We start from the raw sequence: 27,236 nt of genomic DNA, 5'->3' as shown, positions 1-27,236 counted from the left end.
TTTAGGTACTTTGTATCAATTTCTATTGATTTGAGTTGTTATCTATTAGAACATGGAAACCCACTGATTCTCACTTTTTAACAAAGTGAATATTAATTTCAATATTTTTAGATAATTGAATGTGCATAAAAGACGGCAATTGAGGCCAAGCATTGTGAGATTTTATTTATTTATTTTATTTTGTATTTTTTAGGTGGTTGTATGACTACTTTTAGGGGTTCACTTTGCTTTTTACCCCTATTAGGTAGGTGATATTTAGTATGTATGGTCATTCAGTTATTTTAGTGTTGTATATCTCCACCTATCTGTCCGATGCAGTTCTATTGATATACATTTAGTGTTGATATTATTATATTTTGTGTTGATATCATGTCTTGTATTAAAATTATTATTTTATTGCATGCATATTTAATCTGAATGTTTTTAACTGATATTGATTTGATATTATATTTTATTGTATTATGTTTTTAGATTTGATCTGTTTTTATTTTATATGATGTGATAGTGTTTTTAGATATGTTTTATTATCAAATATACAATGGTGAAGTTTATGTTTTACTCATTATGTATTTTTATTTTGTAGTTTTTTTACCCCTGACGCAGCCTGAGGGCGAAACGTGGCCACGTCGGGTAACTTGTAATAAACCACTTCTTCTGTTACCCTCCTGTTCTATTTTTTTGTCTTTTTTGATCTGATTGTAATGTAGCATACTGCCATACTTGTTTGAATATTTTTACTGCTATAATTCTCTATTGCTTATGTTTGACTTATTCTTGCTGTACACTGCCTTGAGTGAATTCTTTCAAAAAGCCAGTAAATAAATCCTAATAAATAAAATGTCTGGGGGACCAGCCTACTACAAATTTTGGCTCCTCCTACATCCCAATGGTATGAATCTCTACATTTTGCACCTACTAGTTTTTTTTTTTTTTTTTCGAAAATGGAAAAAAAACCAAAACGTCCAAAGCACAAAACCTTGTTTGAAATAGTATTACAAAAAAAAAAAAGATAGTCATTTACGAAAAAACAAAAAACTATCTCCTATTCAGATTTTGGACGTTTTGTGCAAAACGTAAAAAGTCGGACTTAAACGTCATATCAAAAAGTAACTTTTGTAAGTCTAAGTGCTTTGAAAATGAGCCTCATAGTGTTTCAGCACAACAAAATATGATAAAAGCTGTACAGAATAAGATACAAATTTGCTAGGTGCCGTTACACAACTTTGAAATTGTAGATTAGCCCCAAATTGTAACATACTTTAGTTAAAGCTTCACTGGCCTTGCCTACTAGGTAATTTGATAAGAATCATTGTATTCCACAATTGTATACCCCAAGAGCTAAAATGGTATGGGCCTTATAGATTATCCTGCCGATATGCAGCCCATAGGCGCCGACTCCGTGGGTGCTGTGGGTGCTCAAGCACCCCCAATATTTTACGCACCGGAAGTTCCCTTCCAGCCCAGCCAGAATTTTAAAAGTCCCTCCCTCCCTCAGAGTTCCAGGACTGTCTGTTCGTCACTCCCTCCTTCCGAGTTCCAGGGCCCGCCCTCCATCCATCTGTCTGTCCGAATTTTAAAAGCCCTCTTCTTACCTCGTCAGTGAAAAGCGCGCACTGCAGGCTCGGCGCTTCAGCCTTCCCTACTGTCTTTCGGCTCTGGTCCCGCCCTTCGGAAACAGGAAATGAGGGCGGGACCAGAGCCGAGAGACAGAAGGGAAGGCTGAAGTGCCGAGCCTGCAGTGCACGCTTTTCACTGACGAGGTAAGAAGAGGGCTTTTAAAATTCAGACGGACGGAGGGGGGCATTGGAACTCGGAGGGAGGGAGGGCCTTGGAACTCGGAGAGAGGGACGGCCTGCCTGCCTTCCTGCCTGGGAACTCTGAGGGAGGGCCTGCCTTGGAACTCGGAGGGAGGGAGGGAGGGGCTGCCTTGGAACTGGGAGGGAGGCCTGCCTTGGAACTCGGAGGGAGGGAGGGAGGGAGGGGCTGCCTTGGAACTGGGAGGGAGGGCCTGCCTTGGAACTCAGAGGGAGGGAGGGAAAGGAGAGAGAGGGAGGGAGGGAAAGGAGAGAGAAGAAGGGGGGGGGGGGGAAAGGAGAGAGAGGGAGGGAGGGCCTGGAACTGGGAGGGAGAGAGGGAGGGCGGGGGGGCTTGGAACTCAGAAGGAGAGAGGGAGGGAGGGGGGCCTTGGAACTCGAAGGAAGGGAGGAGGGGGGCCTGGAACTCGAAGGGAGAGAGGGAGGGAGAGAAGGGAGGGAGGGAAAGGAGAGAGGGGAGGGAGGGAGGTGCCTGGAACTGCGAGGGAGGGCGGGACTGGAACTTGGAGGGAGGGTGGGAGAGGGGGGGCCTGAAAAGCGGAGGGAGGGGGACGAGAGGGGAGGAGAGGGGGCGGGGGTGGGGAATGCACCACCTGTCATTTTGAAAAGTTGGCTCCTATGATGCAGCCACCGGCGGTCAGTGGTTTTTAAAACACTGAATGTAGCTGGCTAAATTAAGCCCAGATATTCAGTGCTGGGCTATGTCTGGGCCACAGAACTGAATATTCATGGCTAATTTGACCAACACTGGCCGCTGGGGCTTATGCATAACTCTTTTCTTCTTTTTTTAAAACCCCCCAATATCTCTCCCGGCCCCTGAAAAATCCTCCGCCTTCCCTCCTCCAGCTCACCGCCATGATAATCCTCCTCCCTGAACACCGCTTCTGGGCTTACCTGATGTCCCTGGTGGTTTATGAGGGTGCAGGTGGCAGAAGCGAAGTTCCTTCGCTCCAGCCCCTTGTGGCTTCCCAATGAAAATGGCTGCCATGGCAGCTCATGGTACTTGTGTAGTATCAAAAGTGGCCTGAGCTATGTGTTTTCTGCCCTCCTTCTCCTTACTGGCTACCTGGCAAAGTCATGTGGCCTGCTCCAGTGGGATTGTATTCGCCATCCACAGCACAAGTGTAGAGCTGGTAGGACTGGATGCAGGAAATGAGTATCAAGCCTTGAAAAACCTTCCTCTCAAAATACTCCAAAGTATGAGCACCTCAACCTGGAGGAGCTGAGGCATGGGTCCTCGCACTTCTGGCTCTCTTGAGAGTGGATTCAACCACCATGGAGTGACGTGACAACTGTAGATTCTCAAATCCGGGAGCCTTCTGAACTTTATATATGGAGTCCACCTTCTTAAGTACCACCTGCACAGACAAAGAGGTTTTCCAATTCTTCATCTGTGCATCCTTCAGAATGCTGTGAATGGGCACTGCCACAGCTTTCCTAGGGGAAGAGTCACAGACAAGAAAAGCCATTTCGGCCCTGGGCTCATCCTCGACCTTCAGCTTAAAAGGAATGGCTTCTGCCATTTCCCTCAAAAAATTAACAAAGGAGAGTTCGTATAACGAAGATTTTCTTCTCTCCTGCATTGGGAAGGGATCAGAGGATAGGCCAATGGACCTCTCCTTCGAGAAGTCCTCTGGCTCATCTTCAGATGCCCAGGAGTGGTCTATCTCTGACTCAGCAAAATATTCCGGAGGTCTGAGTCTGCACCTGGTTTGGTCAACTGGACAGATGTCCAGGCTCAGGGTGGGAGCGGAAAGGTATGGGTTCTCTCCAGGACTCTGGGGTAGTTTCTTCCTCCAATGTGCTGGAAAAAAACATTGCATCAGTAGGTGCCAACCACCATATATCCAATGAAGCAGCAGTGTTGATGACCATCCAACAGGCAAGGCACAGGCCTCCGAGATGGGCTGGAGTGGTACCGTAGGTGGTGCAAACCTCTCAGTGCCTCAGTGCCACACTCCTGCAGGATGCTCCCCAATTGTACGTGCAACATGGCTTGGAACCACTCATTGAAGGCAGGCATTGGGAAAGGCAGGGCCAGTGTGGAGACAGTCTGTGAAGATGTCAGTGTCAAATCAAAAGCAGGGTCCCAGCTTCAAGGAGACTGCTGTATCAGTACCGCTTGAACAGAGGGAGAGCAGTCCAATCAGCACCTATGCTTCTTGGGTACAGACAATGCTTGTGTCCCGGAACTCCCGGCACTGTGCTTCGAGAAGGACCAAAGCCAGTGCTTCTTCACCTTTGCTTGATGCCTGGCATCAGGGTCTCTCAGTGCTGACAAGGATGATGTGGAATCCACGTAAATCCTTGGAGTCAGGTCCAAGGATGCTCATTCTGAATGGTCGTTACCAGTGCTCAGTGTTGAAGAAGGGGAGATCTCCTAAGCATTAATGTTTCACCAGGGTCTGGTGCAGCTCCAGAAGTCATAAGAACTGATACTCTTGATGCCAAAGACAATGTATCGGACTTCCTTGTACTGAAAAGTCTCTCACGTACAGCCTCTCTACTTTTTTAAATTCTTTTCTGTATTTTAACAGAGAGAACAATCAGAGGACTTGTCATGATCAGGGCCCAGATATAATAGGCATATGTCATTTGGGTCAGTCAAGATATAGTCTTAATACACCGAACACCTCTTAAAACCGTTTTTTGGGACATCATGGGAAAAATAGCCACAGCAAAATCAGGCATCTCAATGATTTTGTATTTCTTTGTATCAAAGCTTAACTACCAAGCTTTAGCCTACACTTCTAATTTTTTTGGATCACTTCTCAAATTGTCTACTTCTTACAGGGAGTCCACTCTTTTGCAAATCTTCATATCATCCACAAAAAGCAAACTTTTGCTCCTAACTCTTTAGTCGTATCAATCACAAAGACACTGAATAGAATCGGTCCCAGGACTGATCCCAGAGGCACTCCACTATTCACCATTCTTTCTTCCAAGCAAATTCTCTGATTAACACCACTACTCACCTTTTTTTCATCCGAGTGAAATCCGTTTACTACCACAAATTTCTGATCCATTTCACCACTTTTAGCCCTCCCACAGGGCACTCAGTTGACCTATAAGCCTCCTGTGAGGTGCTTCTCCATCCACGCTGTAATGATCCCTGATGAATAAGTGGGCACACAACTGGACTTAATACTCATTTTCTCCATTCCTGACTACTAAATCTAGTGTTGATGTTCCCCTAGTAGGTTCCACCATCATTTCCTTGAAAAAAAACCCTTAGAAGGCATCCACAATCTTTTTACTTTTCTCCAGATTTTAAGATGTGATACTCCAATCCATATCCGGTAGATACAAGTCACCCAATATTAACTCCTCTTCCTTAATTCTCACTTTTATGATATCATTGTTCAGATCTCATTGAGGTTGGAACTACCATCTTCTCTTTCAAAGACTATCAATAGCCCCCCCTTTCCCCACACCTACTGCATTTCAGCCACTTTAGTATTGTTTTTTATATAGATGGTTACTTCCCCCTCTTTTCTGCATTCCCTGCCCTTCCTAAATAGATTATAGCCAGGTACGGTGATATCCTATAAACGAGACTCATAGAGCAATGTTCAAGACAATTTCCATCATCAGGCTTTCCAGATCAGGCATTTTGTTGCCTAGACTATCAGCACGTGCACTCTCTTTGTTTGGCTTGAATGGATTTTGTATAGACTTCATTTCCATCTCCTCTTCCCCCCTTTTTTATGGTGAGTTAAGAGGGCTTTCTTCCACTGATACCCCATCTTTCTAGTTTAAACACATATCCACATACTGCTTGAATTTTCACCTAGGATCCTTCTTCCTGCCCCAACTGCCTATATATTTAAAGCCTTCTTTCTTCTACCAAGTTTAGAGTCATGTATTAAAGCTGGCTGTGTGATGCAGCCTCTCTTCTCCCTTACCATCAACAGGTAGAAGCTCCCAAAATGCTACAGTGTTGAGAATGGGTTTAAGTCTCTTTCCCAAAATTTGGAAGTCTCTCTGCACTTCAGAGGCTATTTCTAGCCAAGTCATTTGTTCCCAGACTTGGCTACAAATATGTTTGATATTCCAGTTTCTCTAACGTATCTGTACTTTTGGTACTGAGAAAGGAATCAAAAGTATCAAAAATGTTGCTCAAGGAGCACAGCATGACAAATCTTAGGCCATATTTGTCAATACAGAATGTAATTGTCATTGGCATGTTCAGCTGCAGTACACTTTAAATAATGCTGATGAATTAATTCCGAGAATTCTGGGATTTTATACAATTTTGAGTATATGTTCAATAACCAATTCAGAATTTCTTAGCAAGCTCTAAGATGCATGCTGTTACACTGGGACAAATAAGGAATTTTGTTGGCTAGTTCCAATTAGGCTTTAACACAAGAACAAATCCATAATGGTCATTTGATAATATATATTTTTTCATATTTCAGCAATAAAAATTAAAACTGCTAATTGGTTCACTTTGGTACAATGAGTATGTCACGGAACCCGGGATAGTGAGCCCTTGGGCTGCAGCCAGGCTGCAGCAGACAAGTCCTCTGGGGAGGCGCAGAGCAGAGGCAAACCAGGCACTGAATACAAACAAGATGCCAGACATGGCAAATAGACAGAGCACACTCAAGACAAGCAACAAGCACCACCAGAAAAGGGAGATAGACCACTCAGGCAGGCTGCAAGGCCGATCCAGAACCCACTCGTACAGAGTCCAAGCGTACGGGCCTTACGACCGAACTGGAACCAAATCATACCAGAGGGAAGGGAAAAGAAACAGAATGGAATCTCTTGAGAAAGTACTACTCAAGCAATGCACACCCACTGCACTAAACAGACCCACAAACAAGGGGTCAAAAGACCCTACACACAGGCACAAAGAAACTGAAGGGGAAAAGACAACCCCACTTAGACACACATGGTAGAAACCACAAGTAAAAGATAAGAAAACCACACAGGAAGGCAGCACAGGACTGGGCTTAGAACCACAACTATAAATGAATAGTCCTAACCAAGTCAAACAGACATCACACAGAGAGGTAGCTCATGGCTGAGCTAGTAGTCCTAGCTAAACGGAAGAGCTGTCCACTCGTGCCACACAGAGAGGCAGCTCAAGGCTGAGCTAGTAGTCACAGCTAAACAGAAGAACCACCCACTCAGACACAAACAGAACCAAACAGATAGGACGCTCAGGGTTGTGCTAGAACCACAGCTATAAACAAATAATCCTAACCAAGTCAAACAGAAATCACACAGAGAGGTAGCTCAAGGCTTAGCTAGTAGTCCCAGCTAAATGGAAGAGCTGTCCACTCATGCCACACAGAGAGGCAGCTCAAGGCTGAGCTAGTAGTCACAGCTAACAGAAGAACCACCCACTCAAATAGAACCAAACACAGAGGATGCACAGGACTGTGCTAGTAGACACAGCTAAATGGAAGAACGGCCCACTCGGGCCACACAGAGAGACCGCTCAAGGCTGTGCAAGTAGTCACAGCTAAACGAAGAACCGTCCACTCAAACACAAACCAAACAGAGAGTATGCACAGGACTGTGGTAGTAGGCACAGGTAAATGGAAGAATGGCCCACTTGTGCCACACAGAGAGACCACTCAAGGCTGCGCTAGTAGTCACAGCTAAACAGAAGAACCACCCATTCAAACACAAACAAAACCAAACAGAGAGGACACTCAGGGCTATGCTAGAAGCACAGCTATAAACAAATAATCCTAACCAAGTCAAACAGAAATCACACAGAGAGGTAGCTCGAGGCTGAGCTAGTAGTCCCAGCTAAACGGAAGAGCTGTCCACTCGTGCCACACAGAGAAGCAGCTCAAGGCTGAGCTAGTAGTCACAGCTAACAGAAGAACCACCCACTCAAACAGAACCAGAGAGGATGCTCAGGGCTGTGCTAGTAGACACAGCTAAAAGGAAGAACAGCCCACTCATGCCACACAGAGAGACCGCTCAAGGCTGCGCTAGTAGTCACAACTAAATGGAAGAGCAACCCACTCAAACTCAAAACAGAAACCTCACAGAGCGGACTCAAACAGAAAACACACAGGGAAAACTCAAGACAAGGCCACACAAAGGAACACTCACAGCTATGCACACCGCACTCAAGGATAATGGAAGCCACTCATGAAGTAACACTCTAAGCTGTACCATACAGCAGTCACGGAAGAGGGAAGCCACTCAAAGGAATACTCAAGGGTGTGCCACCAGGCACTCAATGAAAAAGGGAAGCCACTCATAGGAATACACAAGGCTGGCCACGCAGCACTCAAGGGTAAAGGGAAGCCACTCATAGGAACACTCTAGGCTGTATCATACAGCACTCAGGGAAGAGGGAAGCCACTCAAAAGAATACACAAGGCTGTGCCACCCAGCACTCAATGATAAAGGGAAGCCACTTGTAGGAATACACAAGGCTGTGCCACATGACACTCGAGGATAAGGGAAACCACAAGGCTGCCCACACAGGACTCAAAAGGTAAAGGGAAGCCACTCATAAAAATACACAAGGCAATGCCACACAGCACTCAAGGGTAAAGGGAAGCCACTCATAAAAATACACAAGGCTGGACCACAGAGTCAAATAACAGACACTAGAGAAAGGGAAAAAGCAAGCAAACAGGGAAAACTGCATTTACATACACAAATCAGATAAGGCGCAATGCTCACAAGAATCAGGAGGCAAATACCAGAATGCAGCCAGCACCCACAGCCAGGTAGGGAAAGGAAAGGCAGGCAGAGACAGAGCAGACAGAGCACACACAGCTGCACAGAAGCAAGGTAATCAAGGAAAGCAGCTGGGCTGGCAACAACAGGCTCTCTGAACAGTGAAAGGTAACAAGGGAAACCACACAAGGCAACAGAACAGACTTATGCTGGAGAGCCTAGATAACAAGGAAGTAATCCATTCAGGTTCAAACCAGAACCACACACACAGAGAAAAACAGAACAGGGCTTTGCTTGGGAGCAAAGTTAACAGGCAAGTAATCCATACAGGTTTAAACCAGAACCAGACACACAGGGAAACAGAAGAGGGCTTTGCTTGAGAGCAAACCTAACAGGAAAGTAATCCATATAGATTCAAACCAAAACCACACACACAGGGCTCAGGGCTGTGCCCAGAGACACAGCTTAACAAGAAGACCAGTTCCCTCAGAATCAAACAACAGTACAACAAGAAAAGGGAAAAATAGACCTGCTGCAAAGGCAACGCTGGATAGGTCCCTGGGTCCTTATAAAGGAGTAGGCTGATGATGTCACAAGTAGGAAATGAAACAGAAGCAGCAAGACCAAAGCGACGCTTGGCTTCAGGGACACCAAAGTTAGGCTTGGCTAACAGGAAGAACAACAACAGGGAAAAAAGGAAGACTGGAGAGGTCACAGAACCTCTCCAGAGGTCACAGGTACACAGAAACAGTAGGTCTGGACATAAGGGCACGGCCACAACCGTGACAGAGTATAGGCAAGCATATTTAAAAGAACTTGTGGTGTGGAGTTGAGACAGCTAAACTAATGTAATATTTTGCTAAATAACAGTAATTGAAAATAATTTCATTTTTAACATATTTTTAGCAGAACAACTTACTTCTTCTTTTCCCAACATCTCCTTTGGAGGTAGCAGCTTCATTAAGAAGAACCATTCCCATAGTGATAGCAGCATCTGCAGTTGTTGTCAAGGAAACAGGAGCAACATAGATCCCTTAGAAAGTCAAAGTAGACCATTTACAACCCAAGGTTTTCATTTTCTATGAACCAAATGTGTCAAAAACATTATTTCGTTAATAGAGTTAAAATGTAAGCAAAATGTAGACCTACAAATCCTTAGCATCAAGATAATCTCCACTGTATAATTTACATACACTATACTCATCTACTTTGCAGATGCTGCAAAATTTTGCAAGTTGTTTATTATAATTAATTAAAGCAATTAAAACTAATACTAAAAGGCTCTAATATTCATTTAAAGTTTAGATAAGTATGTAAAATTTATGAAACTTACAAGAAAAATATTTTCAAATCTTGAAAATACGACAAGAGAAGCGGTAATTTTAAAAGGGTAGGGTATAGATGCATATAGCGAAAGCTACATACCTGTAGAAGGTATTCTCCGAGGACAGCAGGCTGATTGTTCTCACTGATGGGTTGACATCCAACGGCAGCCCAGGACCGGAAAATCTTCCCTAGCAGTAAACGTTTGCTAGCCTCGCGCTTCCGTGTGCACTGCGCATGCGCAGCCGTCTTCCCGCCCGAACGCGAGCGTGCTCGTCAGTCCAGTACATAGCTAAGGTAAGGGAAGACACAACTCCGAAGGGGAGGTGGGCGGGATTGTGAGAACAATCAGCCTGCTGTCCTTGGAGAATACCTTCTACAGGTATGTAGCTTTCGCTTTCTCCGAGGACAAGCAGGCTGCTTGTTCTCACTGATGGGGTATCCCTAGCCCCCAGGCTCACTCAAAACAATAAACATGGTCAATTGGGCCTCGCAACGGTGAGGACATAACTGAGATTGACCTAACATGTTAACAACTAACAGAGAGTGCAGCCTGGAACAGAATAAAAATGGGCCTAGGGGGGAGGAGTTGGATTCTAAACTCCAAACAGGTTCTGTAACACCGACTGCCCAAACCGACTGTTGCGTCGGGTATCCTGCTGAAGGCAGTAATGAGATGTGAATGTGTGGACAGAAAACCACGTCGCAGCCTTGCAAATCTCTTCAATAGTGGCTGACTGCAAGTGAGCCACTGACGCAGCCATGGCTCTAACATTATAAGCCGTGACATGACCCTCAAGAGTTAGCCCAGCCTGGGCGTAAGTGAAGGAAATGCAATCTGCTAGCCAATTAGATATTGTGCGTTTCCCTACAGCCACACCCCTCTTGTTGGGATCAAAAGAAACAAACAATTGGGCGGCCTGTCTGTGGGGGCTTGTCCGCTCCAGATAGAAGGCCAATGCTCTTTTGCAGTCCAATGTGTGCAGTTGACGCTCAGCAGGGTGGGTATGAGGACGGGGAAAGAATGTTGGCAAGACAATTGACTGGTTCAGATGGAACTCCAACACCACCTTTGGCAAGAACTTAGGGTGAGTGCGAAGGACTACTCTGTTATGATGAAATTTGGTATAAGCAGCATGAGCTACTAAGGCTTGAAGCTCACTGACTCTGCTTGCTGAAGTAACTGCCACCAAGAAAATGACCTTCCAGGTCAAGTACTTCAGATGGCAGGAATTCAGTGGTTCAAAAGGAGGTTTCATCAGCTGGGTGAGAACGTCATTGAGATCCCATGACACAGTAGGAGGTTTGATAGGGGGCTTTGACAAAAGCAAACCTCTCATAAAGCGAACAACTAAAGGCTGTCCAGAAATCGGCTTACCCTCTACACGGTAATGATAAGCACTGATAGCACTAAGATGAACCCTTACGGAGTTAGTCTTAAGACCAGACTCGGATAAGTGTAGAAGGTATTCAAGTAGGGTCTGTGTAGGACAAAAGCGAGGATCTAGGGCCTTGCTGTCACACCAGACTGTAAACCTCCTCCATAGAAAGAAGTAACTCTTTTTAGTGGAATCTTTCCTGGAAGCAAGCAAGAATCGGGAGACACCCTCCGAGAGACCCAAGGAGGCAAAGTCTACGCCCTCCCCCTCCGAAGGGACACCACCTTGTAAGTGGTGGAGGGGGTTCCGTGTTTCAATGACTCAGAGGGCTATGCTGTAGGGTTACCCATATCAGACAGGCCTCTGAGGAGAAACCAGACAAAGAGTGTCCCAACCTGGAGGATCCAAGATGATGTTGAGGGAGGACGTACGCTAGTTGAGTTCCTGTTTTACACCAGAATGCCTGAAGAAGAGGGCGCGCTCCCCAGAGAATGGGGAAGAGAAAAGGCAAAGCCATGGTGCTGTCCTCCTCGAACACGGCTGGGGTTCCCACCACTTCTCAGTCTATTTTGGAGAGATTCAGGGTCATAATGTCGGGGATATCGGTTCTTGCTTCGGGGAACAGCAAGGCTTTATTGCCGAATCTCAGTGGAGGGAGTGACTTTGAGTCCCCCTGTTGGCACGACCCCTCCAAGACCTGGAAATAGTAATGCTTCGCTATGGAGGTCAATAATGGAAACCACCGAAGTGGTTTAGGATTTTCACATGACACGAGGAGGTCCTGGCGCTGCATCGACTTGGATAATAAACCAACTGGGGGACTGGAGAGTGAGCTCTTCCCCCCGAAGATATCTGGAGTGGTTTCTGTCAGAAATTGGACTTGGTGAAGCCAATAATGTCATAACGGCCATACTATAGGAACTGCAGCAGAATGTGAATAACTCTCTTCTTCAGATGTTTACAAATTTTCACTATGTGAGTTAAAGAATTTACATTAATACTTATCTAACAAAGTGGAAGTCCAAGATATAAAAAATAGAGACTTTGATTACTGAAATGGCTTCTCTATGAAAATCAGATAATTTGGTAATGAAGAATAGTTATCTTTCTTGTAAAAATTGGAATTTCTGGAGAACCAATTAAGGGAAAATAACTTGAGAATGATAAATTTACCTATAATATCCTATATATCAGCTACTGAATTCTTGAAGAAATATTTCTCTGATACTTTGCTAATACCTTCTGATAGCCACCTTTTGGTGACTAAAATTATATTTCCTTTAAAATCTTTTTTATCAGAGAAAAGACATGTAAGTTTAACTGACATTTTGGAAAATTCAGAAGTTATAGATAGAGTTATATTATTAGTGACTTTCGTCTTTGATTTAGATAGGAACAATGTTTTGAAATTGTATTTCCGATACATGGTTGATAGTTTTTTGGGTTCAAAGATGCATATATTTCCTGGCACTTCAAGGGAATCGCAGACTGGAAGGTGTGAAGTCTTGGCTTTTAAGCCAGGAATCATTGCCCTAGGTGGGACCTTCCTAGCACGATTCCCTTGTAAGTGTTTTATTTCCTTATTACTTATTTGTTTGAACCTAAGAAATTATAAGAGTTTGTGGAAACAGATGAAGAATCCTCTGCAGTAACTTCCTTCAGTTACCACTGTACCGGCTGCAATAACCGATTAACCTTCCTCCCTCAGAAAATGTGAAGTGTAAGATTAACCATTTTGAGTTTTTCTTATTTTCTTTAAGATTGTTTTCCTGATCTTGGATCTTCCAATTGTGGACAATTATGTAAATATATATTGTTGAGAGAAAATGTTTTCCTTTTTATATTAATTTCTCTATTTCCTTACATTTATGTGATAAATGTGAATGTAATTAAGTAAAATGATAAATAAAAAAATAATTAAAAAAGTCTACGCCCTCAACATCCAAGCCGTGAGGGCCAGGGACTGGAGGTTGGGATGCAGAAGCGCCCCCTCGTTCTGAGTGATGAGGGTTGGAAAACAGTCCAATCTCCACGGTTCTTCGGAGGACAACTCCAGAAGAAGAGGGAACCAAATCTGACGGAGCCAGAAAGGAGCAATCAGAATCATGGTTCCACGGTCCTGCTTGAGTTTCAGCAAACTCTTCCCCACCAAAGGTATGGGAGGATACGCATACAGGAGGCCCTCCCCCCAATGAAGGAGAAAGGCATCCGACGCTAGTCTGCCGTGGGCCTGAAGTCTGGAACAGAACTGAGGGACCTTGTGATTGATCTGAGTGGCAAAAAGATCTATCAAAGTGGTGCCCCACGCTTGAAAGATCTTGTGTACTACTCTCGAGTTGAGAGACCACTCATGAGGTTGCATGATCATGCTCAACCTATCAGCCAGACTGGTGTTTACGACTGCCAGATACGTGGTTTGAAGAAACATGCCGTTCCGGCGAGCCCAAAGCCACATTCTGACAGCCTCCTGACACAGGGGGCGAGAACCGGTGTCCCCCCTGCTTGTTGATATAATACATGGCAACCTGATTGTCTGAATTTGAATAATTTGATTGCACAACCGATTCTTGAAAGCCTTTAGAGCGTTCCAGACCGCTCGTAACTCCAGAAGATTGATCTGAAAACTGGTTTCCTGGAGGGACCAACTCCCTTGGGTGTGAAGCCCATCAACATGAGCTCCCCCAACCCAGGAGAGATGCATCCGTCCTCAGCACTTTTCGTGGCTGAGAAATTTGGAAGGGACGTCCCAGGGTCAAATTAGATCGAATTGTCCACCAATGCAGGGATTTGAGAAATTCTGTGGACAGTAGGATGACATCCTCTAGATCCCCCGTGGCCTGAAACCACTGGGAGGCTAGGGTCCATTGAGCTGATCTCATGTGAAGATAGGCCATGGGAGTCACATGAACTGTGGAGGCCATGTGGCCGAGCAATCTCAACATCTGCCGAGCTGTGATCTGCTGGGACGCTCGCACCCAAGAGACGAGAGCTAAAAGATTGTTGGCTCTCGGCTCGGGAAGGTAGGCATGAGCCATCTGGGAGTCCAGCAGAGCTCCTATGAATTCTAGTCTTTGAACTGGAAGAAGGTGGGACTTTGGATAATTTATCACAAACCCTAGCAGCTCCAGGAGTTGAATAGTTATCTGCATTGACTGTAGAGCTCCTGCCTCTGAGGTGTTCTTCACCAACCAATCGTCGAGATAAGGGAACACATGCACTCCCAGTCTGCGAAAAGCCACCGCTACTACAGCCGGGCATTTCGTGAACACTCTGGGCGCAGAGGCAAGACCAAAGGGTAGCACACAATACTGGAAGTGCCGTGTTCCCAGACGGAATCGCAGTTACTGCCTGTGAGCTGGCAATATCGGGATGTGAGTGTAGGTGTCCTTTAAGTCCAGAGAGCATAGCCAATCGTTTTCCTGAATCATGGGAAGAAGGGTGCCCAGGGAAAGCATCCTGAACTTTTCTCGGACCAGATATTTGTTCAGGGCCCTTAGGTCTAGGATGGGACGCATCCCCCCTGTTTTCTTTTCCACAAGGAAGTACCTGGAATAGAATCCCAGCCCTTCTTGCCCCGGTGGCACGGGCTCGACTGCATTGGCGCTGAGAAGGGCGGAGATTTCCTCTGCAAGTACCTGTGGGCAATTTGGAGGTTTTGATATCAAACTGAGGGAGTATCCCAGCCAGACTATCTGAAGAACCCACCGATCGGAGGTTACAAGAGGCCACCTTCGGTGAAAGAACTTTAACCTCCCCTGGACTGGCAGATCGTCCAGCACAGATACTGATATCTCGGCTATGCTCTGCTGGAGCCAGTCAAAAGCCCATCCCTTGCTTTTGCTGGGGAGCCGCAGGGGCCTGAGGAGGCGCACGCTGTTGACGTGAATGAGCGCGCTGGGGCTTAGCCTGAGCAGGCTGTCGGGAAAGTGGAGCTGATCTACCACCCGTTCGACTTTCTCACCAAAAATATTATCCCCCCGGCAAGCAGCATCCATAACACGCTTTTGGACTCTACCATCGAGGTCAGTGGCACGCAGCCATAAGAGTCTGCGCATCACTATACCTTGAGTGGCAGCCCTGGATGCAACATCAAAAGTATCGTAAGCACCCCTGGACAGGAATTTACGACACGCCTTCAGCTGCCTGACCACCTCCTGAAATGGCTTGGCCTGCTCCTGCGGGAGCTGATCAACCAAACCCGCCAACTGCCACACATTAAGTGGAGCAAGTGGATGCTCGTGTAGAGCTGGTAAGACTGAATCTTGGACACGAGCATAGCAGAATGATAGGCCTTCCTCCCAAAAGAATCCATAGTTCTAGATTCATGCCCCGGGGGCGCCGAAGCGTAATCCCTAGAACTCTTGGCCTTCTTAAGGGCCAAATCCACAATTCCAGAGTCATGAGGCAACTGAGTCTTCATCAACTCCGGATCCCCGTGGATTTGGTACTGGGACTCAATGTTCTTGGGAATGTGGGGATTAGTTAATGGATGCGTCCAGTTCGTCAATAATGTCTGCTTCAGGACATTATGCAGTGGAACAGTGGACGATTTCTTAGGAGGGGATGGATAGTCCAGGACCTCGAACATCTCAGCCCTGGGCTCATCCACAGTCTCCACCGGGAAGGGAATGGCCGTAGACATTTCCTGGACAAAAGATGAAAAGGAAAGGCTCTCCAGGGGAGAAAGCTTCCTCTGGGGCAAGAGAGTAGGGTCAGAGGGCAGACCACAAGACTCCTCGTCCGAGAAGTACCTGGTATCCGCCTCTGCTTCCCATGAGCCCTCCTCTGCGGAGTCGGACATGAATTCATGAACTTCAGTCCGAAGCCTAGCCCGTCTCGACTCCAAGGACCGATGTCCATCGTGGTGTCGTCGAGAGGAAGACTCCCGCGCCGGAGGCAATGAAGCTCCCTCCATCGATGACGGTGGGGAATCAGCCTGGGTGGCACTCGTCCCCGGCACCGCAAGCGGTACTGGAGTCGGAGACCGCACCACGGGCAATGAGCCAGCCGCCGCCTCCCTCAATGGCACCAGCGGCACATGCACTGACGGTATCGAAAAAGACGGTACCAGCGGTGCAAGCACCGAAGGTACCGGAGATGGGCACAACAGCTCCCCCAGAATCTCTGGGAGAACGGCTCGGAGGCTCTCATTGAGAGTGGCTGTAGAAAAAGGCAAAGGCGCCGGTACAGAAGAAGATGTAAGAACCTGTCTGGAGCACGGAGGCAGTACCGGGCTGTCTGGAGATGGAGCGCACCGACACCTCCTGAACAGAGGGCGAGCGGTCCCTCCGGCATCGGCGCTTCTCGGGTGCCGATTCTTTCTGCGCCCCGGAGCTCTCAGCACCGTGTCGGGACGGTGACCGATGCCGATGCTTCTTGGCCTTAGCTCAAAGCTCGGTACCAGTACCTCCCGGTGCCGAAGAGGAGGACGTCGAATCCAAACAACTCCTCGGGGCCGGGTCCAAAGAAGGTCGGTCCCAGTGGAGCCCTCGAGGCAGGTGGAGACCCACTCGATGGCTCACTGCTACCAGCATGGGGTCTCTGGACAACCATTACCTGTGCTCCGGAGAACGATGCACCCTCCGATGCCGACATCGATACCTGCGATGACCTCGGTACCGCTGGCTCCGTCGATGTCGAAGGACCGGACCGGGCTCCGAACAAGACGTTCCACTGAGCCAAACGCACCGCCTGAGTCCGCTTCTTCAACTGGAGACAGGCGTCAGGTCGATGACTCTCACCTAGGCACCAAAGACACGAAGCGTGTCTGTCAGTAAGGGAGATGGTCCGGCTGCACCGCGTGCACCTTTTGAAGTCGCTGGTAGGCTTCGAGGACATGGGCGGAAAAATCGCGCCGGCGAGGTCGAACGTGATGGTGCCTGAAAAAAAGACACCAAAAAAGAGAAAGACCCGCACGGGCGACCCAAAATGGCCGCGAGCAAAAAAAGAAAGGAAACTTACGGGGAAAAACTAAGAAAACTAAAGAAAAGTCAAAGACTCAAAAAGGAAAAATCGCCGAAAACGGGCGAAGAAACAAACAAAAAGCACAAGAGGGATCCTGGGCAGAGAAGCGGCAAAGTAGCATTCCCGAACCACGGAAAAAAGAAGACTGCCGAGCACGCTCGCGTTCAGGTGGGAAGATAGCCCGCATGTGCAGTGCGCACGAAAGCACGAGGCTAGCAAACTTTTGTTGCTAGGGAAGAATTTCTGGTCCTGGGCTGCCGTTGGACGTCAACCCATCAGTGAGAACAAGCAGCCTGCTTGTCCTCGGAGAAAAGGAGATACACAGAAGAAAGTATATGCACATGACACAGTATTAAAAAAGAAACAAAATATATGACTAATTTGCATGAAACTGCGTATGTGTGTTAACGGGGTGTGTTGAAGGCATGTTTCCAAAATATAGACATATATTTTATAACACCAGTATGAACATGTATCATCAAACATGCATGCACACTTTTATAAATGCAGTTGGATTGTGCTGTACAGTTGTGTGCAAGTTCTTAGTCAGTGCTTGTCAGTCTTTGTCAGTGGGAAAAGAATAATGACAAGCTATTGTGAGCTACCACATTCAATCAATCAAAAGTTAACCTGAATTCATAGTTTACACTGGTTGTGACAAATATTGTCCCCTGAGGAAGCCTGGGAGTGAAACAGCAGGCCACAGCAGGGATTAAAGATAAAGGAGCATTTATAAGTGAGAGCTATATGAAAAGATAAGTGTGTAATCCTTGTTATAAAAAACAATGAGTGTAATCCTTAGATGCATTAAACATTAATGTGGATGCATGTATTAGCTAAATCGGTTTGATTTTAAGTGCAATAAGAAAAAGCACGTGGAGGTTTTTCTTTACCGATGAATGAGAAAGGAATCATAGAACTGCCACCTTTTAAGACTGGCTTGCAACAATAGCCACTGATGGTGAGCATTTGACTGCTGAAGTCTTTCCCTCCTATTAGGATGATGTATGTTGAATAAATAAATAATGAATTTCTTCAGATCACTTGTTTTCAGATGTATTAAGTGATGTCTTCTGCTGTGTAAATAGGTCCTCTTGGCCAGGTTAGGGTCTGCCACTCACTTTCCTCTTGGCACTATGCTACAGCTCTCGCTTTAAATATTGACCTGTTTTTAATTAACTTATTAACATTTTTTTGTTTTTCTTTTTGAGAGAGAAATGGGGTTAAAGATACCTAGTTGTAGCTTTGTTGTCTTTTTTTTCTTTTTCCTTTCCTTTCCTTCCTTCCTTTCCCTTATGATTTGTCCCCTTGCCGCTAAGGTTTAGCCACATTGGTGTACCCAGATAGCTGAAAATTGATTTTACAAGGCCTTGAGGCAGGTGGATGCAACAAAACATATCAGGCTTTGTTTAGCTCTGTACACTACAGGACTCACGGAAAGTGATTTGGCCTGCCTTTCAATGGTCACTATGCATGTAGGTTGTTGTAACCTTGTTTTTAAGTTACTTTTGTAAAATAAAAAAAACGTATGTCGCTGGCATCTGCAACTTTGACAGCCCTCTATTTGTTTGCTTGCTGTGTGTAGTTTACTCCTTCAATCAAGCTGCAATACTACAACTACTACTACTACTATTTAGCATTTCTATAGCGCTACAAGGCGTACGCAGCGCTGCACAAACATAGAAGAAAGACAGTCCCTGCTCAAAGAGATTACAATCTAATAGACAAAAAATAAAGTAAGCAAATCAAATCAATTAATGTGTACAGGACGGAGGAGAGGAGGGTAGGTGGAGGCGAGTGGTTACAAGTGGTTACAAGTCAAAAGCAATGTTAAAGAGGTGGGCTTTCAGTCTAGATTTAAAGGTGGCCAAGGATGGGGCAAGATGTAGGGGCTCAGGAAATGTATTCCAGGCGTAGGGTGCAGCGAGACAGAAGGCGCGAAGTCTGGAGTTGGCAGTAGTGGAGAAGGGAACAGATAAGAAGGATTTATCCATGGAGAGGAGTGCACGGGAAGGGGTGTAGGGAAGGACGAGTGTGGAGAGATACTAGGGAGCAGCAGAGTGAGCACATTTAAAGGTTAGTAGAAGAAGTTTGAACAGGATGCAAAAACGGATAGGGAGCCAGTGAAGCGACTTGAGGAGAGGGGTAGTATGAGTAAAGCGACCCTGGTGGAAGATGAGACGGGCAGCAGAGTTCTGAACCGATTGGAGAGGGGAGAGGTGACTAAGTGGGAGGCCAGCAAGAAGCAGATTGCAGTAGTCTAAACGAGAGGTGACAAGGGTGTGGATGAGGGTTTTGGTAGAGTGCTCGGAAAGAAAGGGGCGGATTTTACGGATGTTGTAAAGAAAGAAATGTCAGGTCTTGGCGATCTGCTGGATATGAGCAGAGAAGGAGAGAGAAGAGTCAAAGATGACCCCAAGGTTTCGAGCTGAGGAGACAGGGAGAATGAGAGAGCCATCAACAGAAATAGAAAATGTGTGTGGGGGGGGGGGGGGGGGGGGAGGGAGTGATTAGTGAAAGTACATAAGTTGTGAAAATATGAGTACATATTTCCTTCACTAAAAATTCAATTAGGGTTAATTTAACTGAAGTAAACCCTGGGGGCAGGAATCAAAAAGCCAGTTGTCTGGACAGGTTCTGCCAGTCCTAGGTGTAAAAAAAAAGCAGCTGTAGTCTCCCAACTGGTTCTAAATTTTCATTTTACAATGATGAAACTGCTATAATTATTAGGAATACTTAGATTTACAAAAGGAAAGTTATATTCTAGCTGTATTTGATTGTTGGATTCATTGCTGATCACACCTAGAGAACTTTTTTGATATAGCACTTGGCTGACTCACTGTTAAGGTAATCACTGCACAGCAGGAGGGGGGTTGGTCTCTGATTTGGGAACCAGACCAATTTGTAGCTTTCATGTGCTGGACCTGAACCAAAACACTGTTAAGTGATTTAATTTCTCAACTTTCTGGACACAGGTTTAGCTACCTGATATATCTATTCTCCACAATTTATTGCTTAATTAATTTGTCCTGTGAATCTGTATTGTGTTGTACTTCTTTGTCTTCTAACCCTGCCCACCCCCCCCCCCCCAAAAAAAAAAGACAAAAACAACAACAACAAAAAACCCCTCTCTTTCTTTTCCTGCCTAGCTCTGATAGTAGAGAGGATAGGTTTTTCTAACTGCTTCTTGTCCTACACCCTGTTAACTCTTGCTGTAGCATTCTAACACTGTGGACATGTTCTGCCAGTCCTAGGTTAAAAAAAAAAAGCTTTGGTCTCCCAACTGGTTTTAAATTTGCATCTTACATTGATGAAACAGCTATAATTATTGAGAATATTTAGATTTACAAAAGGAAAGTTATATTCTAGCTGAATTTGATTACTGGATCAAACTGAATTTATCAAACTGTATAACTGCTGGCCACAGGTAGAGAACCTTTTTTGATGTAGTTCTTGGCTAACTCACTGGGGCTTATAGTCCCACCCACTCTCCCAACACCCCACCCTCTCCAGGGTTTTCTAATCCTATATAATAATTCTCACCTCCAACATTCTAATGTGCCTGGGACCGTGGCTCCCTCGGAAGTGGTCTGCTAGGCAGCTTAGAATGCTCTGACGTCAGTGATGTCACTAACAGCTGATTCCAAGGCAAGGGGAGGAGTAGGGAAATACTACTCCTCCCCCTGCCTGGGAAACAGCTGTCAATGCCCCCCCTCGGTGCAACACCCAAGCCCCTGCTCTGCAAAACCGCGAGCCAGGCAGGGGGAGGAGTAGGGAAACACGCTCTGCGTGTTTCCCTACTCCTCCCCCTGCCTACCAATCAGCTCTCAGTGCCCCCCCCCAGGCGCAACACCCAAGCCCCTACCCCCCCTCGATGCATCACCCAAGACCCTCCCCCTGGCGCATCACCAAAGCCCCTACCCCCCCTCTCGGGCATATCAACCCCCTCGCCACCCGCAGCCGCCAATACAAACGCTGTCCAGCCGCTGCTGCTTCTCCTGTGGAGCAGCAGCAGCCGGTACAAAAAGAAAAAAGCCAAAAAAAGATTTTTAACCTGAAACGCGGCTTTGTAGACAGCCATCTGGCATTGGCTGTCGTCTCTGCAGCCGCTCCTCCTCTCCCCTCCATGCCACTGCCCCTGCAGGAAGACCCTGGAGGAGCGCAGCACCGTCAGAGGGGAGAGGAGGAGCGGCTGCAGAGATGACAGCCAATGCCAGATGGCTGTCTACGGAGCCGCGTTTCAGGTTTAAAATTTTTTTGGGCTTTTTCTTTTTGTACCGGCCGCTGCTGCTCAACAGGAGACGCAGCAGCGACCGGACAGCGTTAGTACTGGCGGCTGCGGGTGGCGAGGGGGGTTGATGTGCCCGAGGGGGGGGAGGGGAAGGGGCTTGGGTGATGTGCCGAGGGGGGGAGGGGAGGGTCGCTGGACATGGGTAGCTGGAGGGGGGCAGGGGGAGGGGAGGGTCACTGGACATGGGTGGCTGCAGGGGGAGAGGAGGGTCGCTGGACATGGATGGCTGTGGGGGGGCAGGGAAGAGGGAGGTGGGGAGGGGGTCCTGAGACCTGATGGGTGGCTGCAGGGGAGACAGAAGGGATGCTGCAGAGGGGGCAGGGAGGGTCACTGGACATGGGTGGCTGCAGGGGGGACAGGGGAGAGAGGTGGTTCGCTGGACATGGGTGGCTACAGGGGGGCAAGGGGAAAGGAGAGGAGGGTTGTTGGACATGAGTGGCTGCAGGGGGGCATGGGAGAGGAGGGTCGCTGGACATGGGTAGCTGCAGGGGGAGAGGAGGGTTGCTGGACATGGCTGCAGGGGAGGCAGGGGAGAGAGGAGGGCCACTGCACATGCGTGGCTGCAGGGGCAGAGGAGGGTTGGTGGGGAGGGGGTCCTGAGACCAGATGGGTGGCTGCAGGGGGGGCAGGGGAGACAGGAGGGACGCTGCAGGGGGGGATTACCTTGCTAGCGCCTGTTTCATTGCCTACCGAAACGGGCCTTTTATACTAGTCATAAATAAACATACCAAAAATCATTAACTTTACTCCTCAGTCATACACAGGCAATCTTGCAGACTGTCAACCCTATCATAGTACACTTGTTCATACCCATTCCAATCAATCAAGATGACTTTTATTCTCTGTAATAATTGTGGTGCTTTAGTTCCAAGGCAAACCATCTGGTGACTTAAGGCTTGTCCTATCTGTCTTCAGCTAGCTAGTATAAAACAGGAGCTCAGCAAACTAATGGGCCAATGATCAGAAGCAAACACAGACGCTAGAGGCTATTAGCGTCATACTAGCGCCTGTGTTTGATTACGTCCCATGATCAGAGCCCCCGAGCGCATGAAACAATGTGCTTGCGGGCTCTGAATGCAACTAACATGCAAAACAGGGCTCTTAGCACAAGTAGCATGCAAATGCATGCTACGTGTATTCCTCCGCAATGGTCAATGAGCTGCAAACCAAACACTGGCACACTGTCCGTGGCAAACCCTACACCAACTCAGAGGTATATTAGCGAAAGGAGGAAGACTAAAAACAAAATTGTGAGACTGAAAGATGCTGTGAACCACTATGTGGAAAATGATGAAGAAAAAGCAAATGTGTTAAACTAATACTTCTGTTTTCACGGAAAAAAATCCTGGAGAAGGACCACGATTGAAAAGCAAAAGTACATATGAGAACTGAGCGGATATAGCACCATTCAAAGAACAGAGTGTTTATGAACAACTTGAAAATCTAAAGGTGGACAAAGCCATGGGACCGGACGGGATCTATCCCAGGATATTGAAGGAGCTTAGAGAGGTTCTGGCAGGTCTTCTTAAAGATTTGTTTAATAAACCTTCTGGAGAACAGCAGATGTGGTCCCTCTTCACAAAAATGGTGACAGAGAAGAAGCTGGAAACAACAGGCTGGTAAGCCTCACATTGGTTATTGAAAAAGTAATGGAAGCGATGCTGAAGAAAGGGATGGTGAATTTCCTGGAATCGAACAAGTTACAAGGTCTGAGACAACATAGTTTTACCAAAGGTAAATTGTGTCAAACAAATCTCATTGAATTCTCTGACTGGGTGACCAGAGAACTGAATTGAAGACTTGCAATAGATGTAATCTATTCAGATTTCAGCAAAGCCTTTGACACGGTTCCTCATAAAAGGCTCTTGAATAAACTTGACAGGCTGAAGATAGGACCCAAAGTGGTGAACTGGATTAGGAACTGGTTGACGGAAAGACACCAGAGGGTTGCGGTTAATGCCTCAAGGATCGGTGCTGGGCCGATTCTGTTCAATATATTTGTGAGTGACATTGCCGAAAGGTTTGCCTTTTTGTGGATGATACCAAGATTTGAAACTGAGTGGGCACCCCGGAGGGAGTGGGAAAAAAAGGATCTGCAGAAGCTAGAATGGTCTAATGTTTGGCAATTAAAATTCAATGCAAAGAAGTGCAAAGTGATCACGTTCAAATATTTGAAAGGTATTAATCCGCATACGAACCTTTTCCGGAGACGGGAAGGTGGTAGAACTAGAGGACATGAATTGAAGTTGCAGGGGGGCAGACTCAGGAATAATGTCAGGAAGTATTTTTTCACGGAGAGGGTGGTGGATACATGGAATGCCCTCCCGCGGGAGGTGGTGGAGATGAAAACGGTAAAGGAATTCAAACATGCGTGGGATAAACACAAAGGAATCCTGTTTAGAAGAAATGGATCTGTGGAATCTTAGTGGACATTGGGTGGCCGGTATTTGGAGAATAAAACTGGTGCAGGGCGGACTTCTATGGTCTGTGCCCTGAGAAAGGCAGGGACAAATCAAACTTGGATATACATATAAAGTATTACATACCATGTAAAATGAGTTTATCTTGTTGGGCAGACTGGATGGGCCGTTTAGGTCTTTATCTGCCGTCATTTACTATGTTACTATGCACTTAGGGAGTAGAAATCCATAGGAGACGTGTGTGTTAGGTGGTGAGAGTCTGATATGCACAGAAAGGGAAAGGGATCTTGGGGTGATAGTATCTGAGGATCTGAAGGCAACGAAACAGTGTGACAAGGCGGTGGCCGTAGCCAGAAGGATGCTAGGCTGTATAGAGAGAGGTGTAACCAGCAGAAGGAGGTGTTGATGCCCCTGTACAATTCGTTGGTGAGGCTCCACCTGGAGTATTGTATTCAGTTTTGGAGGCCATATCTTGCTAAGGATGTAAAAAGACTTGAAGCAGTGCAAAGAAAAGCTACAAAGATGGTATGGGATTTGCGTTACAAAATGTACGAGGAGAGACTTACCGACCTGAACACGTATACCCTGGAGGAAAGTAGAAACAGGGGTGATATGATATAGACGTTCAAATATTTGAAAGATATTAATCCGCAAACAAACCTTTTCCAGAGATGGGAAGGCAGTAGAACTAGAGGACATGAATTGAGGTTGAAGGGGGGCAGACTCAGGAAATATGTGTCAGAAAGTTTTTTTTCCTGGAGAGGGTGGTGGGTACTTGGAATGCCCTCCCAAAGAAGGTGATGGAGATGAAAACGGTAACGGAATTCAAAAATGTGTGGCATGAACACAAAGTAATCCTGTTCAGAATGAATGGATCCACAGAAGCTTAGCGGAGATTGAGTGGCAACACAAGTAATTGGGAAGCAAAGCTAGTGCTGGGCAGACTTCTACAGTCTGTGACCTGAAAATAGCATGGACAAATCAAGGTCACACACACACACATTATATATATATATATATACAGTGGGGGAAATAAGTATTTGATCCCTTGCTGATTTTGTAAGTTTGCCCACTGACAAAGACATGAGCAGCCCATAATTGAAGGGTAGGTTATTGGTAACAGTGAGAGATAGCACATCACAAATTAAATCCGGAAATTCACATTGTGGAAAGTATATGAATTTATTTGCATTCTGCAGAGGGAAATAAGTATTTGATCCCTCTGGCAAACAAGACCTAATACTTGGTGGCAAAACCCTTGTTGGCAAGCACAGCGGTCAGACGTCTTCTGTAGTTGATGATGAGGTTTGCACACATGTCAGGAGGAATTTTGGTCCACTCCTCTTTGCAGATCATCTCTAAATCATTAAGAGTTCTGGGCTGTCGCTTGGCAACTCGCAGCTTCAGCTCCCTCCATAAGTTTTCAATGGGATTAAGGTCTGGTGACTGGCTAGGCCACTCCATGACCCTAATGTGCTTCTTCCTGAGCCACTCCTTTGTTGCCTTGGCTGTATGTTTTGGGTCATTGTCGTGCTGGAAGACCCAGCCACGACCCATTTTTAAGGCCCTGGCGGAGGGAAGGAGGTTGTCACTCAGAATTGTACGGTACATGGCCCCATCCATTCTCCCATTGATGCGGTGAAGTAGTCCTGTGCCCTTAGCAGAGAAACACCCCCAAAACATAACATTTCCACCTCCATGCTTGACAGTGGGGATGGTGTTCTTTGGGTCATAGGCAGCATTTCTCTTCCTCCAAACACGGCGAGTTGAGTTCATGCCAAAGAGCTCAATTTTTGTCTCATCTGACCACAGCACCTTCTCCCAATCACTCTCGGCATCATCCAGGTGTTCACTGGCAAACTTCAGATGGGCCGTCACATGTGCCTTCCGGAGCAGGGGGACCTTGCGGGCACTGCAGGATTGCAATCCGTTATGTCGTAATGTGTTACCAATGGTTTTCGTGGTGACAGTGGTCCCAGCTGCCTTGAGATCATTGACAAGTTCCCCCCTTGTAGTTGTAGGCTGATTTCTAACCTTCCTCATGATCAAGGATACCCCACGAGGTGAGATTTTGTGTGGAGCCCCAGATCTTTGTCGATTGACAGTCATTTTGTACTTCTTCCATTTTCTTACTATGGCACCAACAGTTGTCTCCTTCTCGCCCAGCGTCTTACTGATGGTTTTGTAGCCCATTCCAGCCTTGTGCAGGTGTATGATCTTGTCCCTGACATCCTTAGACAGCTCCTTGCTCTTGGCCATTTTGTAGAGGTTAGAGTCTGACTGATTCACTGAGTCTGTGGACAGGTGTCTTTCATACAGGTGACCATTGCCGACAGCTGTCTGTCATGCAGGTAACGAGTTGATTTGGAGCATCTACCTGGTCTGTAGGGGCCAGATCTCTTACTGGTTGGTGGGGGATCAAATACTTATTTCCCTCTGCAGAATGCAAATAAATTCATATACTTTCCACAATGTGATTTTCCGGATTTAATTTGTGATGTGCTATCTCTCACTGTTACCAATAACCTACCCTTCAATTATGGGCTGCTCATGTCTTTGTCAGTGGGCAAACTTACAAAATCAGCAAGGGATCAAATACTTATTTCCCCCACTGTATATATATATATATATATATATACACACACACACACACTAACGTTTTACTGGTTAAAGATAGGCCTGCTATTTACGTGGCCTATTTTAACCACTGAACATAGCCAGTTAAGTGCTGAACATCTGCCCCTAACCGGCTATGTCACACTATATAGCCAGTTAGTGGCTAGTCGTGGATATTTAGCAGGATATAACTGGTTATCTCCCGCTGAATATCCGCGGTTAGGTGCCGATATGCTATTTAACCAGTTGGCGGCCGGGTCTGGCCAGTTAAATAGCTTTGAATATTGGGGGGGGGGGGGGGGGGGGATTGTGTCTATTATTTTATGCCCAAATCATTACATTTCAACTGTTTTTCTAGTTGCCTATTAGTTTTCATTATTGCATATTTATAGCAACTGTTGACTTTTCATTTCATTCAGTGGCTGAGTGATCATCACAGTTTATTCAGTCAGATCATGTTCTTTATCGCCACTTTGTTTGGAATTTATTTATTACAGTTTAGATTTCACATAATTATTTTTCCATTCAGCCACTGCCCTTGACATAGCATTTTTAAAAAGTTCCACAGTTCATTTGAAAGATGAATGAATAAAATATAACTCTCTACAAACCACTTGCATGCACATTCAGTAACCTACAGAAGAACCACTTTTTTAATGTTTTATTTCTTGATAGAAGCAAAACTTGTGAATACTTTTATTGCAAACTTTGCACATACTCTCAGTGGGAGAATACTAGAATGTATTCCCTTTGAAAACTTCACCAGGAA

At 46.2% G+C, this 27,236-nt stretch overlaps 1 protein-coding gene across 1 annotated transcript in view; it reads right to left on the bottom strand.

Moving 5' to 3' along the window:
* The window catches only part of TUSC3 (tumor suppressor candidate 3), a 180,313-nt gene that overhangs the window by 34,416 nt on the left and 118,661 nt on the right, over positions 1–27,236 (bottom strand). Inside the window, exon 8 of the mRNA XM_030191432.1 lies at positions 9,394–9,468. Within this exon, the coding sequence (XP_030047292.1) occupies positions 9,394–9,468 (75 nt within the window). The remainder of the gene's footprint in view (positions 1–9,393; positions 9,469–27,236) is intronic.

This window comes from Microcaecilia unicolor, chromosome 2 (genome assembly GCF_901765095.1).
Source record: "Microcaecilia unicolor chromosome 2, aMicUni1.1, whole genome shotgun sequence".
NCBI classification, from domain to species: Eukaryota; Metazoa; Chordata; class Amphibia; order Gymnophiona; family Siphonopidae; genus Microcaecilia; species Microcaecilia unicolor.
Note: the sequence above shows the minus strand (reverse complement) of the source record. Positions and strands in the feature narration are given on the sequence as shown.